General features: G+C 64.4%; 2 protein-coding genes across 6 annotated transcripts in view; both read left to right on the top strand.

The window, feature by feature from the left end:
* Positions 1 to 10,909, top strand: part of FURIN (furin, paired basic amino acid cleaving enzyme) — a 13,778-nt gene extending 2,869 nt beyond the window's left edge. Inside the window, exons 2-16 of one of the 5 annotated variants that reach the window (XM_021680675.1) lie at positions 3,190 to 3,522; positions 3,923 to 4,021; positions 4,132 to 4,227; positions 4,575 to 4,703; positions 4,814 to 4,890; positions 5,164 to 5,252; positions 5,742 to 5,914; positions 6,313 to 6,525; positions 6,964 to 7,064; positions 7,147 to 7,250; positions 7,340 to 7,457; positions 7,560 to 7,739; positions 8,156 to 8,280; positions 8,398 to 8,508; positions 8,710 to 10,909. In XM_021680675.1, coding sequence (XP_021536350.1) covers positions 3,349 to 3,522; positions 3,923 to 4,021; positions 4,132 to 4,227; positions 4,575 to 4,703; positions 4,814 to 4,890; positions 5,164 to 5,252; positions 5,742 to 5,914; positions 6,313 to 6,525; positions 6,964 to 7,064; positions 7,147 to 7,250; positions 7,340 to 7,457; positions 7,560 to 7,739; positions 8,156 to 8,280; positions 8,398 to 8,508; positions 8,710 to 9,308 — 2,388 coding nt within the window. In that variant the 5' untranslated portion in view covers positions 3,190 to 3,348 and the 3' untranslated portion in view covers positions 9,309 to 10,909. Of the gene's footprint in view, positions 1 to 3,121; positions 3,523 to 3,922; positions 4,022 to 4,131; positions 4,228 to 4,574; positions 4,704 to 4,813; positions 4,891 to 5,163; positions 5,253 to 5,741; positions 5,915 to 6,312; positions 6,526 to 6,963; positions 7,065 to 7,146; positions 7,251 to 7,339; positions 7,458 to 7,559; positions 7,740 to 8,155; positions 8,281 to 8,397; positions 8,509 to 8,709 lie in introns of those variants that run through there. The other 4 variants (XM_044918319.1, XM_044918318.1, XM_021680677.1 and 1 more) reach the window with 4 other exon arrangements.
* A 900-nt stretch (positions 10,910 to 11,809) lies between these two features.
* The window catches only part of FES (FES proto-oncogene, tyrosine kinase), a 9,705-nt gene continuing 4,775 nt past the window's right edge, over positions 11,810 to 16,739 (top strand). Inside the window, exons 1-8 of the mRNA XM_021680674.2 lie at positions 11,810 to 11,938; positions 12,436 to 12,651; positions 12,867 to 13,040; positions 14,358 to 14,454; positions 14,583 to 14,766; positions 16,149 to 16,286; positions 16,361 to 16,480; positions 16,575 to 16,697. Of these exons, the coding sequence (XP_021536349.1) occupies positions 12,445 to 12,651; positions 12,867 to 13,040; positions 14,358 to 14,454; positions 14,583 to 14,766; positions 16,149 to 16,286; positions 16,361 to 16,480; positions 16,575 to 16,697 (1,043 nt within the window). The 5' untranslated portion in view covers positions 11,810 to 11,938; positions 12,436 to 12,444. The remainder of the gene's footprint in view (positions 11,939 to 12,435; positions 12,652 to 12,866; positions 13,041 to 14,357; positions 14,455 to 14,582; positions 14,767 to 16,148; positions 16,287 to 16,360; positions 16,481 to 16,574; positions 16,698 to 16,739) is intronic.

Raw genomic sequence — 16,739 nt, 5'->3', positions numbered from 1 at the left:
ATGGGGAGAGAATTCCAGAGGCGCCGGGTGCTCCCGCCTCCCCGCCGGCCGCCGGGGGCCGCCGCCGGCTCGCCCACTCCGCGGCCGGGGAGGGGAGGAACGGCTGGTCGCCGGGCGGAGGGGATTATTCCCCCGCCCGGCCTCGCCCCCGTCCGCACACCTGGGCGACGGAGACGCAGGTGCGGGCTCTGCGGGCTCCGGGAGGCTGGCTCAGGTAGGTGCTGGGGCTGCCTCCCGCCGAGGCCTGGCGCAGGCCCCTGCTGCCCCCGTGGGGTGGCTGGGCTGCGGGGCTGCCTGCTCGCCAGACAGGTCTGACAGCAGTCACTTGTCTGGTCTGTACCTGCTCTCCGCGTGCCCCGGGGAGGGGGTGCAGACCCTCTGCCGCGAGAGGGTGTTGGAATTCTATTTTTGACTTGGGAAGCGTGAGGAGAACCCGGGTGATGTGGCCTAGTGAGGGCTGGGCAGCTGCTGGCCAGGTGTGGAGGGAGCGCAGGAGACTAGCCAAGCTTGACGCGTCTCAACCAGAGCAACCCAAATTTTACTGTTTCCTATATGGGGCTTTCACGTGAGATTTGATTTTTTTTTTTTTAAGGATTATGTGGCTTTAAAAAAAAGTTTGAAAATCTCATATCTAGCAGTTTTTACCACCAAGGAAACTGAGGCCCAGAGAGAGGAAGTAACTTGTTTGCGATCACACAGCAAATGAGTAGTGGAGCAGAGACGAAATCAGAATTTCAGGGGAGCCTCTAAGTTCCTGTAACAGGATCTGGCTTGGTGTCTCTGCTAGAAAGAGGGATCCTGTACACACCAGACCCTCAGTGCCTGGGAAACAGCGTCCGGACCTGGGGGTCGGTTCAGTTTGATGCCTCAGAGCGGTGTCCGAGGTTCCTGGGACCTCTGGAGAAAGGGCTTTGCCTAAGAACACAGCCAGGAAGAGCACTCACAGCGCTCTCTGTGGCCACAGCCCAGAGCTCAGTCCCATGTGAGGGGGCATCGCAGGAGGCTAGAAATACAGCCAGCCTGGTGAGGGGGGGGGCGGTGTTTAAGCTGAACTGGGACTCAGGGTGAGTCAGAGTCTGGGATGGGGGTGGGGAGAGGCCCATTCATTCATTGTTCTCAGAGCCTGCTCTTTTGGGAGGGAGGGAGGTGGGAAATCTTCCCTCCCTCCAGGATGCTGAGGTGGGGCTGGAGGGGGGGGGTCTTCGGGGCTCTGTGGAAGCCATATCCACAGCTCACCATGGCTAGGGATGCTGGGCAGAGGGAGGCAGGCCCTTTCTTGGGGGATAGTTGGGTTGTGCTGGAAGCCTGCTTGCTTTTTGGGTGCTGCAGGGTAATTAACTAGTTGGTTAATCACCTTTAAGGCAAAGCAGCTGCAGCTCCATTCACAATGTGCTGGAACCCAGGCTAGACCCAGATGAGCCCGTCTTGATTCGGGGGCTTTGGCGGGGCTCACAGCATTGTGGTCCGGGGCAGCTTTACTTGCCATCTGGACCCAAGCGGGGGCTATTGCAGTGGGCAGAAGAGCAGAAGAGGCCTTGTTCCTACGTGGCTCTACCCTCAGGGCCCCGCATCCTCTGTTAAATGAGGGGCGTGGGGTCTCTTCACACCCTAGGGCCTATGTTTGGCCACCCAGCCATTGCTAAGACTGGCTTTCTGGAACTTGGATGCCCAAGGCATCATGGGCCTGTCCTGGAGCCCCGTGGACTCTGCCCCATCCAGGGTGAGGAGGAGCCGTATTGTGGATGCCTCCTGCCATCAGCTGTCAGGTTATTTTGGTGTAAACTGAAAATACCCTGGGAATTGTGTGTTGAGTCCCTCCCAGGCTGCAGGGTGGGACTGCAGTAGGAGCGGCTAGCAAGGCTGGTTGTGGCTGAGGGTAGCCCCTGGAGGGGCAAGGTTTCCCAGTGGCGAACCCGCCTGCCCAGCTCCCCACGGCCTGGGTGAGCTGGGGAGCTTCATTTCAGCCGTCTGGCAGAGTGGCCTCCTTTGGGGCTGGGAGTGGTGGGGGCATCCGGGGCCCTGTGGGCAGGCCCTCTGCTCAGTGAGCTTGGCACTGAGGCAGGATACCTCCAACAGCCCCACTGGGGCCTCCCCCAGCTTCTCCCCACCCCAGGGGCTTGGCTTCTGGCTAGTCAGGGGCCCTCTGTGGGGACAGTTATGTGGCCCCGAGCAGAGAGGTCCCGCTGTCTGTTTGCTGAAGGAGGAAAAACAACACGCAGACTATTGATTCAGCCTCACCTTGGTGCTCCTGGCTCAGCAGCCAGTGTTTGGCCTGGCTGCCTGGGCTCGGATTACGCAAGGCTGGTGGGCGTGGAGTGCAAGGGGGCTGCCGGGGGCCTCTGCGCCCAGGACCTGCGCAGGGCAGGGCTGGGTGGCCCCAGTGTTCCCCAGGAAACAGCCTCAAAAGAGTCTGGGCCCCTGACTTTGCTGACGGACACTGGTCTGGGGTCTGCCCGTGGAGGGAGATGAAGCCACTGGGATCCCCTGTGCTCAGCCCCCAAAGCCCCATCCCTCCTAAGGTCACCCGCTGTTTATTCCCAGAGGGCTGTGGGTCTTCGTGCAGGTAATTCCCTGTGGCTAGGTCTGCTTTGCTGAACCAGGAACCCCTGGTGAGCTGAGTAGACACCACCCATTAAAAAAACTTTGAAAAGCCAACATTTTATAAAATAGACCTCGGTAATTTGGAAAATATACAGTGGCACAAAGAAGAAAATAACAGTTATTCATAATCGTCACCATCTTGAGAGAATCGTTGGTTAACGTTTTAGCATGTGTCCTTCCAGATTTTGTTTTGTGGTTATATATAGATACACACTTATAAATAGTTCTTTAAAAACAAAATGGGGTCATGTATACATGCTGCTTTATGACCCATCTCTTTTTCACTTTGATTGCGGTGAACATTTATTCTGTTGTTGTTTCTGATTTTGGATGACTCAAGCCTGATACTCTTCATCCCACTTCCGTATTCTTGTGTGGAGAGAGGCTTGGGAGCCGCGCGCGCGTGTGTGTGTGTGTGTGTGTAGGGGGGGTCCATCTGGCTGGCTGGCTGACCTTGGGGGGGCTGGACTCTCACGTCTCCCCCGGGGGCCCTTTTCAGGCCTAGATTGAGCCACGGGGGTGGCCTTTGCACATGGCGGGGGCGGGGGGACTCACTGTCTACCCTTCTTCCTCCCTTGTTCCCCTCAGAGCCGGCGGCCCTCCTCCCCGCACAGCCCTGCCCTGCTCGGCCCCATGCCCCCGCCAGTCAGCCCCGGGCCACAGGCAGTGAGCAGGCACGCGGGAGCCGAGGCCCTGTGACCAGGCCAAGGAGACGGGGGCTCCGGGGTCCCGGCCACCGGCCCCCCCATGGAGCTGAGGCCCTGGTTGCTATGGGTGGTAGTGGCAGGAGCCTTGGTCCTGCTGGCAGCCGACGCCCGTGCCCAGAAGGTCTACACCAACACGTGGGCCGTGCACGTTCCCGGAGGCCCGGTCGTGGCTGACAGGCTGGCGCGCAAGCATGGCTTCCTCAACTTGGGCCAGGTAGGTGCGCCGACTGCCGGCTGGCCTGGGCGCGGGTCATTGCCAGGGGTGGGGTCAGCGAGGGCAGGGGTTCGGGCAGCGGGACTGGGACTGTGGGCTTATCTTCTCAGGGCCATCTGGGTAGGAGACGTGTTCTGGGTGGCTATAGGGGGACGGGAGCCGTGGCTGGTCCCGCCCTTGGGCTTCCAACAGAGGTTGTTCAGGGGAGCAGACTCTGCCCGGGAGGGTGCGTCCCTCTCCGTCCCCTGCACCCCCTGGCCGGGGCCTGGGCAGGGAGCAGATGCCCCACCACCCCCTGGCGTCGTGCGCCTCCCCTTGCAGCCGGCTGTCCACCCCCGTCCGCTGCCTCCCGGGGACTGCCAGATGGAAAGCCCAGCCCAGGCTCCCTGCTCTGTTGCAGATCTTCGGGGACTATTACCACTTCTGGCATCGAGCGGTGACAAAGCGGTCCCTGTCGCCTCACCGCCTGCGGCACAGCCGGCTGCAGAGGGAGCCTCAAGTGAGTGCGGCCCCAGCCCCTCCGGCTGCCACCCTTCCCTTGCCGCTCTCTGGAGCCGCTTGAGCCCCGCCCCCCCCCCGCGCCCACACCGGCCCCCCTCACTCCTGCAGGTGCAGTGGCTGGAGCAGCAGGTGGTAAAGCGAAGGATCAAACGAGATGTGTACCAGGAGCCCACGGACCCCAAGTTTCCCCAGCAGTGGTACCTGGTACGTTGCCGCCTCGGGTTGTGGGTACTCCTCCCCGGCGGCACCCATCTGGCCACTGAGGGCTCCCGCGGGATGCTGAGGCTGATGTGGAGGCCTCCCCTCCTTCTTCTTCTTTCTCTCTGCCCAGCACTCCCTCCCCGCCCCTTCCCGCTAAGCCTGGGGGCTGCCCTTCCAGAGTTCTGGGCACTCCCACGGAGCCCAGGCAGCCAGGGATGGCATTGTGGGCGCGGGGGCAGGTGGAGAAAGAGGTTTCAGGGGTGGTGAAGGTATTCTTCAGGGTACCCCTGACTTCACACGGCCAACCACATCTCGTAAGTGCTGGGGTGATGGGGTGGGTGTCTCTGCAGTCCGGCATCACCCAGCGGGACCTGAACGTGAAGGAGGCCTGGGCTCAGGGCTACACGGGGCGTGGCATTGTGGTCTCCATTCTGGACGATGGCATCGAGAAGAACCATCCAGACTTGGCAGGCAATTATGTGAGGAGGTGGGGGAGGGAGGTAGCCATCCCCAGTGAGGGGTGTCTCAGGGCGGTCCTGTTCTGCCGGTGTGCTCAGACTGTTCCTGACGATGGCCATGTCCTCTCCAGGATCCCGGGGCCAGCTTCGACGTCAACGACCAGGACCCTGACCCCCAGCCTCGGTACACACAGATGAATGACAACAGGTAAGCGACGGCAGGGTCCCGGCCCTGCCTGCCTGCCTTCTCCTCCCTTCCACTGAGGAAGCAGGGTCGAGCCCGGGTTAAGACCCATTCCCCAGTAGGCTGACATTTCCGTGGTCTTGCTGCAGTTCTGGTCAGAACAGGGGTGGCCACAGAGCGGAGAGCGTGGGAGGGGACAGAGGTCATGGCTGGAGGGGCGTGCCGGCCCGTCCTGTCCCTCAGGCTGCGCCCGCCGTGCTCTGTCCGCCGCTAATGCTGTGCTCTTGGCCCTGGCAGGCATGGCACACGGTGCGCGGGCGAGGTGGCCGCCGTGGCCAACAACGGTGTCTGCGGTGTAGGCGTGGCCTACAACGCCCGCATCGGAGGTGGGTGTGGGCCTTGGCCACCCTGTCCGTGGGGAGGGCCCTGCGGGTGGGATTCTCTCCCATCCGGCCAGTGCCTGTCACTTTCCCACCGCGGATCCGTGGATCCGTTTGGCCACGTGGCTGTTCCTTAGAGGCTTCTCGACAGCTCAGAACTGAGCCCCCTGTGCTGCGGGGCAGGGCAGGTCTTCTTAGCAGGAGCCTCCCTGAATCCCCACCACCCCCACTGCGTCCTTACAGGGCAGGCCTTGATCGCCACACTCCCTAGGGAACCCGGAGGCTCCTTCTAAGCCAGGCTCTGTGGTTGAGGGCAGGGTGTGTTCTCTTTTTCCCTTTGGGCTCGAGGCCTGGGGGCTAGGGGCTCAGGGCTTCCAGCACTGGCCTCTGCCTTCCCCTGCGCATCCTCCGGGTGCAGGGCTGGGTGTGCTTTGGGGGTGCCCCTGGCGGCTAAACCCACGCAGCATCCCTCTCCTCACCCCCCTCCGCGGCCAGGGGTGCGCATGCTGGACGGCGAGGTGACGGACGCGGTGGAGGCTCGCTCACTGGGCCTGAACCCCAACCACATCCACATCTACAGCGCTAGCTGGGGCCCCGAGGACGACGGCAAGACCGTGGATGGACCCGCCCGCCTCGCCGAGGAGGCCTTCTTCCGGGGGGTTAGCCAGGTGTGGTGGGGGTCCCTGTGCAGCCCTGCGGGCCAGGCCGGGCGCTGTCTGCTCCCTAGTTTTTTCCCCCATGTTTTTCTGTTCCTGTTCATTTATTCTTGTGTTACACCTTAGTTTATACAAGGCTTATTTATTAAAATGCTAATGGACCAGACAGATAGCAAAAGAGAAAAATAAGTGGAGATCACCCATCGTTCCAGCCCCTGCAGTCACCGGTCTGGGCATTTCGGTGGCAGCCCGGGTCTGTTGTTCGGCGCAGACAGACAGACTTGCACAAGCGCCCGGCCCAGCAGGGCTCTCACGGGGTGTGGAGCAGGGCCCTGTCCCCCGGCAGCACCCTCCCGCCAGGCCTCCCCCAGGCCCCGTCTGCGAGTGACCCCAGCCCGCTCTGTCCGCAGGGCCGCGGGGGGCTGGGCTCCATCTTCGTGTGGGCCTCGGGGAACGGGGGCCGGGAGCACGACAGCTGCAACTGTGACGGCTACACAAACAGCATCTACACGCTGTCCATCAGCAGCGCCACGCAGCTCGGCAACGTGCCCTGGTACAGCGAGGCCTGCTCGTCCACGCTGGCCACCACCTACAGCAGTGGCAACCAGAACGAGAAGCAGATCGTGAGTCCTGCCCGGGGGGGGGGGGCGGGGGGGGCCGCCTGCTGGCTCTGCTCAGGGCCCCCTTCCCGGGCCACGTGTGGCTGGGGCATCGGTGGCTCAGTCGGCGTGGGACGGGAGCCGGGGCGCTCTGAGACTGGGAATGGGGCCACGGGGCTGTGCGAAGCCCCTGAGAGGCGTAGACTCTCTGAAGATGTGCACTACTCTGAATGGTCTGCAGCCTGGAGCTCAGCCCCTCATGCCTTGGGAAACTGAGGCCCCGGGAGGGCCAGGCGTTAGCCTGTTCACAGCTAGTGAGCGAGGCAGCAGCTGGGCCTGAGGCGTCCTGGCCCCGGCTCCCCTGCCGTCCGTTGGTGCTCTGGGCCTGTGGGCAGGGGGCGGGCAGGTGGCCCCTCTAGTCCCTGCACTTATCACGGGCCCAACACACCGCCCTCCCGGCAGGTGACCACGGACTTGCGGCAGAAGTGCACCGAGTCTCACACGGGCACCTCGGCCTCGGCCCCCTTGGCAGCCGGCATCATCGCTCTCACCCTGGAAGCCAAGTAAGCAACCTCGCCCCCACCAGTGCCCCCTGCAGGGCAGCCCTTGGCCTGAGCCCCGGGCCTCACTCTCCGCCCTTTGCAGTAAGAACCTCACCTGGCGGGACATGCAGCACCTGGTGGTACAGACCTCAAAGCCCGCCCACCTCAACGCTAACGATTGGGCCACCAACGGTGTGGGCCGGAAAGGTGAGGACAGGGTGGCCCAGTGCGTGGGCTGGGGGAGGGTAGGGGGGCCCTCTGCCTCCCAGATGACCCTGCCTTCCCTGCCCCCGCAGTGAGCCATTCATACGGCTACGGGCTGTTGGACGCGGGTGCTATGGTGTCCCTGGCCCAGAACTGGACGACGGTGCCCCCCCAGCGGAAATGCATCATCGACATCCTCACTGAACCCAAGTGAGGCCTGGCCCGGGGCTGGTGCTGGGGCGGCGGCGGGGGGGCGGGCCGGGGGGTGGGGGGGGGGGTCAGGCTGGCAGACTGTCCCTGCTGTCTGCACAGGGACATCGGGAAGCGGCTGGAGGTGCGGAAGACGGTGACCGCCTGCCTGGGGGAGCCCAGCCACATCACACGGCTAGAGCACGCGCAGGCCCGCCTCACCCTGTCCTACAATCGCCGTGGCGACCTGGCCATCCACCTGGTCAGCCCCATGGGCACCCGCTCCACCTTGCTGGCCGCCAGGTGCCTGCCCTCTCCCCTGCCCAGCTTGTCCCGTTCCTCACACTCGCACACGTTCACCCTCCTGGACTTGTCACAGGGTATTAGTGGCCACCAGGTTCTTCTTGGTGTGGGTTGGCACTTGAGGAGGGATGGTTCTGTCCTAAGGGACTGTCCCGCATCGAAGGAATCCCTGGCCTCTAGTCGTTACCTGCCAGTAGCGTGCCTTCCCGTGTGTAGCAAGCACCTTGCACGTTTCCACCAATCTTTTGGCGGAGAACATCTGGCTTACTGGCAAACAGCAGCCACAGGCATGTCCGGCCCAGTGGGGTTGGCGCTGCACTGGGGGAGGGTGTGGGGTCCACGTGTTGCGGCCTCGGTGTCCCTTGGCTGGGGTCTCCTGGAGGCCTCCAACAGCCATGGGCACCCTTCTCCCGCAGGCCGCACGACTACTCCGCAGATGGGTTTAACGACTGGGCCTTCATGACAACCCATTCCTGGGATGAGGACCCCTCTGGCGAGTGGGTCCTGGAGATTGAAAACACCAGCGAAGCCAACAACTACGGTACTGGGGATGTTTGAGGACTGAGGGGGCAGCAGAGACAGGAGCCGGCGGGCCCTGGGATTCCAGGAGCGGTGCCAGTGCTCCCTAACTCTTGCCTCCTCCCCCACCCTGGGACAGGGACACTGACCAAGTTCACCCTCGTGCTGTATGGCACAGCCCCCGAGGGGTCGCACCCGCCTCCCGAGAGCAGCGGCTGCAAGACCCTCACGACCAGCCAGGCCTGTGTGGGTCAGTAGTGGTTGCTGCTGGGGTCTGGGGGCCTGGGGCTTGGGGGGGTGGGTGCGCACAGAGGGGACCTGTGCTGACGCCCGGGGCTAGGAGGAAAGGGGGTTTGAAGAGACCTCGGGCGGCCGCGGTTACGGGGCTGGAGGCCGCTGGGGGCCGCCACGCCTCCTGAGCTGACGCGCACCTCCTCCCCCACGCCCACAGTCTGTGAGGAAGGCTTCTCTCTGCTCCAGAAGAGCTGCGTGCAGCGCTGCCCGCCGGGCTTCACCCCCCAAGTCCTCGAGACTCACTACAGCACGGACAACGACGTGGAGATCATCCGGGCCAGCGTCTGCGCCCCCTGCCACAGCTCGTGCGCCACCTGCCAGGGGCTGGCCCCCACAGACTGCCTCAGCTGCCCCAGCCACGCCTCCCTGGACCCCGTGGAGCAGACGTGCTCCCGGCAGAGCCAGAGCAGCCGCGAGTCGCCCCAGCAGCGGCCGCCGCCGCCGCCGCCGCCGCCCGCCGAGGTGGACACGGAGCCCCGGCCGCGCGCAGGGCTGCCGCCCTCACACCTGCCCGAGGTGGTGGCCGGCCTCAGCTGCGCCTTCATCGTGCTGGTCTTCGTCACTGTCTTCCTGGTCCTGCAGCTGCGCTCCGGCTTCAGCTTCCGGGGGGTGAAGGTGTACACCATGGACCGCGGCCTCATCTCCTATAAGGGGCTGCCCCCTGAAGCCTGGCAGGAAGAGTGCCCATCCGACTCAGAAGAGGACGAGGGCCGGGGCGAGAGGACCGCCTTTATCAAAGACCAGAGCGCCCTTTGACGAGCGCCTACTGCCTGCCCCTTCAAGCCCATCCCCTCCTTGGGCACTTTTTAATTCACCAAAGTATTTTTTTATCTTGGGACTGGGTTTGGACCCCAGCTGGGAGGCAAGAGGGGCAGAGACTGCTTCCCACCCTACCTTCGGGCCACCTGGCTGCCTGAGGTGGGGCCCCAGGACCAGCTGGGGAGCCGGGGAGGGCCTCACCCCCACCTCCAGCACCCCTTCCGTGTGGAGAAAGGAGTGGAACCTTTAGGGCAGCTTTCCAAGGTCCAGGCCCCAGCCGGGGTTTTCTGCGGAGTGAAGAGGGTCAGCCCTTCTCTTTGGGGATTCCTGACCCGGGCTGCAGCTCTCTCCCTACCCTGTTCCCTCTAAAGCAATAACGGTCCCCATCCAGGCAGCAGGGAGGCTGGCCTAGGGGGTATTTGAAGGAGGAGGCCACCTCTCCAAGGGCTTTTGCATCCCCGACCTTGTCCCCCACGTCTGGTGAGGCTCTTGAGGAAGTGGCGATCAAAGGAAGGGACCACGGCAAGGCAGGTGCTTTAGGGTGGGCCCGTGAGCACACGCGCGTGTGTGTCCCCTTGCCCACCTCCACCACCGCTGGCTGCCCGCCGAGCCCCGTGCTGGTGTCCTGACCACCCTACCTTTTCGGGCCCCCTCCCCTTCCCTCCCCTCCCCTCCCCTCCCCTCCCGCCAGGGCCCAAGTCCCTGTTTTCTGAGCCCGGGGCTGCCTGGGCTGTTGGCACTCACAGTCCCGGAGCCCCTGGGTGGGTGGTGGGGAGGGACGGTGGCCCAGCCGGCCTCTCCCGCCTCCCACCCGATGCTGCTTTCCCCTGTGGGGATCTCAGGGGCTGTTTGAGGATATATTTTCACTTTGTGATTATTTCACTTTAGATGCTGATTTTGGGTTTTTTTGGGTTTTTTTGTTTTTTTGTATTTGTAATGGGGGTAGCAGCTGGACCACCCACCTTCCCACACCCACTGTCCATTCTGCTGTTCCCCCGGCTACGCTGGCCCTGAGGTGCGGGGGGCTGCAGCATGTTGCTGAGGAGTGAGGAGGAGTTGAGCCCCAAGTCCTGAAGAGGCAGGCGGGCAAGCCAGGTGGGCCCTAGGAAAGGGGATCGTGGTGGGAGGGGCAGGCTGTCATCCGTGTTTCAGATGGGGCTCATCGTGCCAAGGGCTCATGGGTCACTGGTTCTCCAAGTGCCAGGGGCGGGCAGGTGGTGGCACTGAGCCCCCTCCAACACTGTGCCCTTGTGGAGAAAGCACTGACCTGTTCTGCCCCCTTAAGTCCCCCTCTTCTGACGTGCCTTTCGCACCCCTCCCATTAGGACAATCAGTCCCCTCCCATCTGGGAGCCCTCTTTTCTTTCTCTCCCCTAGCCCTTCCTGGCACCCAGCCACCTGCCCAGGGGTGTCCCCTCCTCTCCCATCCCCCCACCCTTGTGGCCAGCCTGGCTGATTTTGTAAGATACTGGGTTGGTGCCCAGTGATTTTTTTTTTTCTTGTAATTTAAACAGGCCCAGCATTGTTGGTTCTATTTAATGGACACGAGATAATGTTAGAGGTTTTAAAGTGATTAAACGTGCAGACTATGCAAACCAGGCCTGGTCTCCAGTGTGGTGATGTTGTTCTTCCTAGGGCCCTGGGACTGCATCCGGGATGGGGCGGGGATTGGGGCCAGTTGATGTCCTGCTTGCCTCTAGGTGGGCCCAAGTCAGGACTCCAAAGGCCGTCTCCCACGGAGTTCCAGGGCCTCCCTGGGGGAGCAGTGGGCTGTGGAAGGAGGCAGCAGCTGGGGACAAGCCCCAGGCTGTGGGACATGGGAGCCCCAAGAGTAGGACAAGCGGAGGGCTTGCACCCCCACAGGCCTGGTCTCCAGCAGGGTGGTTCCCGCCCCCCCCCACTCCCCCCCCCACCCCCCCGGCCTTTGCTCAGGATCTCCCTTGGCTGTAGGGCTGAGGTCTATGGTGGAGCCGGACTGAACCAAGATAGATGGTTTTTGCTGGCCGGTGTCCAGTCAGGAAACTCCATACCTGTCCACTCCCCTATCCCAGCCATGCCCCCCTCCCCTGGCTTCCCTTGGGACAGGAAGCCCCTGCTTCGGGTAGGGGAGTGGTGGCCCGGTTCCCCAGGACCTGCGCCTGAGAAGGAGGCCTCTCCTCGGGGATATTTACTTGGAAATTTTATTCAAACGTTGGCTGGCGCCTGAGCTCTCCTAGGGGAATCCGATGGGGTGGGGAGGCCTGGAGCAGGCTTCCCCCTTCCCCTTCTGGGCCGCCCGGGCCGGGCGCCAGGCCCCCACCGCGCGGCGGCCGCTTCCCCGCGCTCCCGGGCGCTGCCCAGGCCCTGGGGGCGCCGGCAGGCGGCTCTCCGCGCGGCCATTCTTCCCCGGCCCCCTCCTCCCTTCCGTTTCCGCGGCCGCGCGGCGCGCTGGGCAGGGGGGCCGGCAGGCGTCGGGGGCGCCGGCCCTCCCGCCCGCCCCTTCCCCTCGCCGGGCCCGCCCCGGCCGGCCAACTGAAACCGCGGCAGGAGGAAGCCGAATCAGGAACTGGCCAGGGTCGCCCGGGCCGCAGTCGGGCCGGAGTCGTCCCCGAGGCGTCCTCGGCAGCCCCGGAGCAGCTGCCCGCGCGGGTAACTCCTGCCCCGAGGCCCAGGCGGCGCGGGCGGGCGCGCGTGCGGGGGGGGGGGGGCGGGGGGGGGGGCGGGGGTGTGGGGGCGGGGAGCAGCGGTGGCCAGGGGTGCCGAGAGGGGGACACTCCCCCCCGCCCCCCACGGTGGGGTGCGCGTGGCAGGGCAGAGGCCCGGCTCAGGCTGTGGCTGCCTGAAGCCCGGCGGAGGGTCCCGGGCACGCCGAGCCCCTGGCAAGGGAAGGGTGCCCGGTGGGAGGGCCTGGGGAGGGAGGGGTCCCCTGGCGCCAGGCCTTGGCCCGAGACACGGGAAGCAATGAGGGCCCGTCCCAGGCCAAGTTGCCCGTTTTGGACCTAGGGCTGCATTTCAGCAGGACAGGACCCCACCTCCTGTCTGTCTGCAGCTCCTCTTTGCCCCACAGCCCCCAGCCTCCCCGGCTGGCCCCTCCATCTCCGGCTGCTGCCTTACCCAGTGCTGGGCTGCCCTGTCTCTGTCCCCAGGACGGCACCATGGGCTTCTCTTCGGAGCTGTGCAGCCCCCAGGGCCACGGGGCGGTGCAGCAGATGCAGGAGGCTGAGCTGCGGCTACTGGAGGGCATGAGGAAGTGGATGGCCCAGCGGGTCAAGAGCGACCGGGAGTATGCAGGGCTGCTGCATCACATGTCCCTACAGGACAGTGGAGGCCGGGGCATGAGCCCCAATAGCCCCATCAGCCAGGTGGGGGTTCTGCGGCACCCTAGGCCTCCTCATCCCCTTCCTGCCTTGGACTGAGGAATTCCTCTGGGTGACGGTTCTGTCCGCCCGCCCCCTTCCTTTCCCGGAGCCCACTGGGCAGGGTTGGGCAGGGCTGGGCAGGGTTGGGGAGTCAGCAGGTCCGGGCTGGGGAGCCATTGTGCCCCCACTCCCTGTCTCGCCCGTCCTGTGTCGCACAGTCCTGGGCAGAGCTCACCAGCCAGACGGAGGGCCTGAGCCGGTTGCTGAGGCAGCACGCGGAGGACCTGAACTCAGGGCCCCTGAGCAAGCTGGGCCTGCTGATCCGGGAGCGGCAGCAGCTGCGCAAGACCTACAGCGAGCAGTGGCAGCAGCTGCAGCAGGAGCTCACCAAGGTGGGTCGGGGGCCCTGGGCTCCCCCTGGCCCCTGCTGCCCAAAGGCTGACTGTAAGGGACTGCTTTTGCACAAGAGCCCCTGGATTCACTGGGGGAAGTGCAAGTCCCTGACCGCAGGCCTGTCCTAGCTTCCGTCCCGCTTTCCTGCACTTGGGCCCCTGTGGCAAGGCCTCTCCATGCGAGCTCTGCGCCCTAACCGTGCGCCCCAGTAAAGCACGGGGAGTAAAGGTGAGCGATCCAGCCAGCGGCTGCAGGGTGCGCAGGATCGGTGACCCCCCTCCCGCCCGGCGCCGGCGGGCTCTGGGGCCTGGGGGAGGAGTCGGCTCCTCCAACGGCAGCGGTGTGGCCCCCTGACACAGAGGTGTGAAGTCGGCCCGCCTGCATTTGAACCCCGCCCTGCTGCTCCGTCTAGAGGCCGGGCGGTCGGAGCTGTTCGGCTTGAGCCTGCCCGGTGCAGTGTGCCGGTCTGCACCCCCGCGCACCACACCCCTCCACCTGCGCCAACCCCAGCCTTCCCACGGGCCCACAGCGGCCCCTGGTGGCCACTGTCCACCCGCCGGCGCTCTCCCCAGAAGTGCATCTAATTCCGGGGTCAGCCTGCTTTTATGGGGTATTTCTACTGGAACCCAGCCATGCCCGTTTCTTCGTTTCCTATTATCTGGGGCTGTTACAGAGCTAGAGCGGCAAAGCTGAGTGGTTTCAGCAGAGACCGTATGAGCCTAAAGTGTTTACCATCCGGCCTTTCAAGAGAAAGGTTCATCTCGTCTTTCCATTAAGTTGTTATACAGACGGGGAAACTAAGGTTTAGAGGACAGGGACGGAACTTACCCCAAGGATCCCAGTGCATACACAGGGGAACTGGGATAAGAACTTTGCTCTTGACCATCCATTGTTCCTGCCACCCAGAACGTAATTTGTAGGACTTGCTGCAAAGTGACAGTGCGGGGCCTGTTGTCAAAAAATTATGAAAGAGTTTCAAGATGTCATCAACAGAGCGTTAAACCAAGCCCAGGCCATATGTGCCCGCAGCTGGGGCCTCCCTGCCACCAGATACCACTCTAGGTCAAGGAGGGCCAGGTGTGGCCTGCCCGGCCCCCCTCTCTGCCTCGCCCAGGGGCCTGTCCTCAAGCCAGCTCCTCTGACCTAACTTCAGCAGCAGAGGTTGGGCCCCAGAGGCGTCCGGGGCCTTCCCGGAGGACAGACTTAGATGCGTGGCCTGCCAAGACCGTGGGACGCGTGCAGGGCTTCGCCTCAGGCGGAACTCTCCTGTGCCCCGGGGACCCGCTACCCCACACCGGCCCCTCCTCTCTCCCCAGACGCACAGCCAGGACATCGAGAAGCTGAAGAGCCAGTACCGGGCCCTGGCGCGGGACAGCGCCCAGGCCAGGCGCAAGTACCAGGAGGCGAGCAAAGGTGTGCGGCTTCCCTTCCTGGAAGAGAAGGAGTCCCGAGCCAGTCCTGACCTGTGCACTGGTGCCCGGGGAGTGGGGCCCGCCCGGGGCCTCTGAGCCGTCACCCACCGGCCCTCTCCTCCCCGGCAGACAAGGACCGTGACAAGGCCAAGGACAAGTACGTGCGCAGCCTGTGGAAGCTCTTCGCTCACCACAACCGCTACGTGCTGGGCGTGCGGGCCGCGCAGCTGCATCATCAGCACCACCACCAGCTCATGCTGCCTGGCCTGCTGCAGTCGCTGCAGGACCTGCACCAGGACATGGCGTGCATCCTGTAAGCCCGCGGCCTCAGCCCGTCCCCCTCAGCGCCCCGCGGCCCTGCCGCCAGGCCCGGAGGCCGGGCCCGGAAACCTAGTCCCTGAGCGGGCGGGCGGGAAAGGCCGCATAGTCACGGGGGAGCGGGCCCTGGGCCGAGGCGTGGAGCCCGTCAGCTCCTGTCCGGGCCGTGCTATTCCAGAATTCCCATTGCAAGGTTTTCTACTCGTATGGAGTACCAGTGTAGGCTCTGGGGTACAGCGGGGACAACGGAGACTAAAGCGCCTGTCCTCTAGGGTTATTCGTGGTATCGGAGAGAGAAGAGAGAGAAGCTACAATGGGTAGCATGTGAGGCAGTAAGCGCTACGGAGAAAAATCAGACAAGGAAAGGCGATGGGGAGGCAGGGGCGGCAGGGCGGGCAGGAAGGAGGGACAGCTTTCAGTAGAGTGCTCTGGGAAGGCCTCAGAGGTACCAGAGCAAATGGGGGGGGTGGTGTTTGGAGAAAGACCGTTCCAGAAAGAGGGAAGAGCAGGTGCGCAGGCCCCGGGGTGGGAGAGCAGAGGGTGCCTGAAATCCAGGAGCAGCGGGACGGCGAGTGCAGCCCAGGCAGAGGGCGGGGAGGGCAGAGTGGGAGCGAGGCCGCTTGGGTCCAGGGCTTGGGGCGCTGCTGGTGACGGAGGGGTCGGCAGGCCGTTGTGAGGACTTGGGCGCTGCTGTGTTGAGAAGACACTCCAGGGGGCCGGGCCGGGGCGGTTGCGGGAGCGCGGACCGCTGGGCCAGTGGTAATTCCTGGGTGCGCTCCCACGGTGGAGCCGGGGCTGCTTCTCTACGGACCGGAAGTGAGGTGTGAGATGGAGCCAGGGACGATGGAGCTCCTGCTAATTTACGTGGACGGGAAGGAGAGAGACGGGTTCAGGAGACAGGCGTTGACGTTACAGCTCACGGAGTTAGGGTGTCTAAGGGACGTCCGGCGGGACGCTGGTGTATGTGCGTGGCCGCGTGAGGCTGCAGCTCGGGGAGGGCCTGGGACTGGACACGTAGGTGTAGGGCCAGCAGCACATGGGAGCCCAGAGCCCCCGCCGTGGGGCTGGCTGCCCGGGACAGGTGCACCTGTGCTCCCCATTCACCGAGCCGTCCGCGTACACCACACGCTCTGCACACCAGCTCTCACCGGGTCTTTGTCACCATGCCCAGCATCCCCATCATACGCACCAGGAAGCAGAGATAAGGGAGACATTGAGTAACTTGCCTGTGGTCATTTGGCTGGTAAATGATGAGGGGGAGAGGAAGGAGGAAGGAGTTTGGAGGCGGACTCCTCCAAACGCAGCATCAGGGGCCCCGTGCTGCCCAGCCCGGCCCAGCCCGAGGCCCCACTGACCAGGGCTCCTGTCCGGGGGCAGGAAGGAGATCCTGCAGGAGTACCTGGAGATTAGCAGCCTGGTGCAGGACGAGGTGGTGGCTATTCACCTGGAGATGACTGCCGCTGTCGCCCGCATCCAGCCCGAGACGGAGTACCAAGGCTTCCTGCAACAGTATGGGTAAGCCCCTCCTTGATCCTGCCGGGCACCAGGGCTCCTGGCCTGTTTCCTGACGGGGCACCGTCCCCCTGAAGGTCCGCACCCGACATCCCGCCCTGTGTCACCTTCGACGAGTCACTGCTTGAGGAGGGCGAACCGCTGGAGCCCGGGGAGCTGCAGCTGAACGAGCTGACCGTGGAGAGCGTGCAGCACACGTGCGTGCTGGCTGGGCACCGGGCCGGGGCGGCCGGGGGCGCGGCCGTGCATCTGAGGGGCACGGCTCGGACACCGCCCTTCCCCCGGGCACAGGCTGACCTCGGTGACAGATGAACTGGCTGTGGCCACCGAGACGGTGCTTAGCCGGCAGGAGGCGGTTACTCAGCTGCAGCGCGATCTCCGGAACGAGGAGCAGAACACGCATCCCCGGGAGCGGTGAGCCGGTTCGCCCACAGCAGCCTCCTGGCCCGCCCCCCC

This window comes from Neomonachus schauinslandi, chromosome 9, assembly GCF_002201575.2.
Source record: "Neomonachus schauinslandi chromosome 9, ASM220157v2, whole genome shotgun sequence".
NCBI lineage: Eukaryota > Metazoa > Chordata > Mammalia > Carnivora > Phocidae > Neomonachus > Neomonachus schauinslandi.
This window is presented reverse-complemented; position numbering and strand designations above follow the sequence as displayed.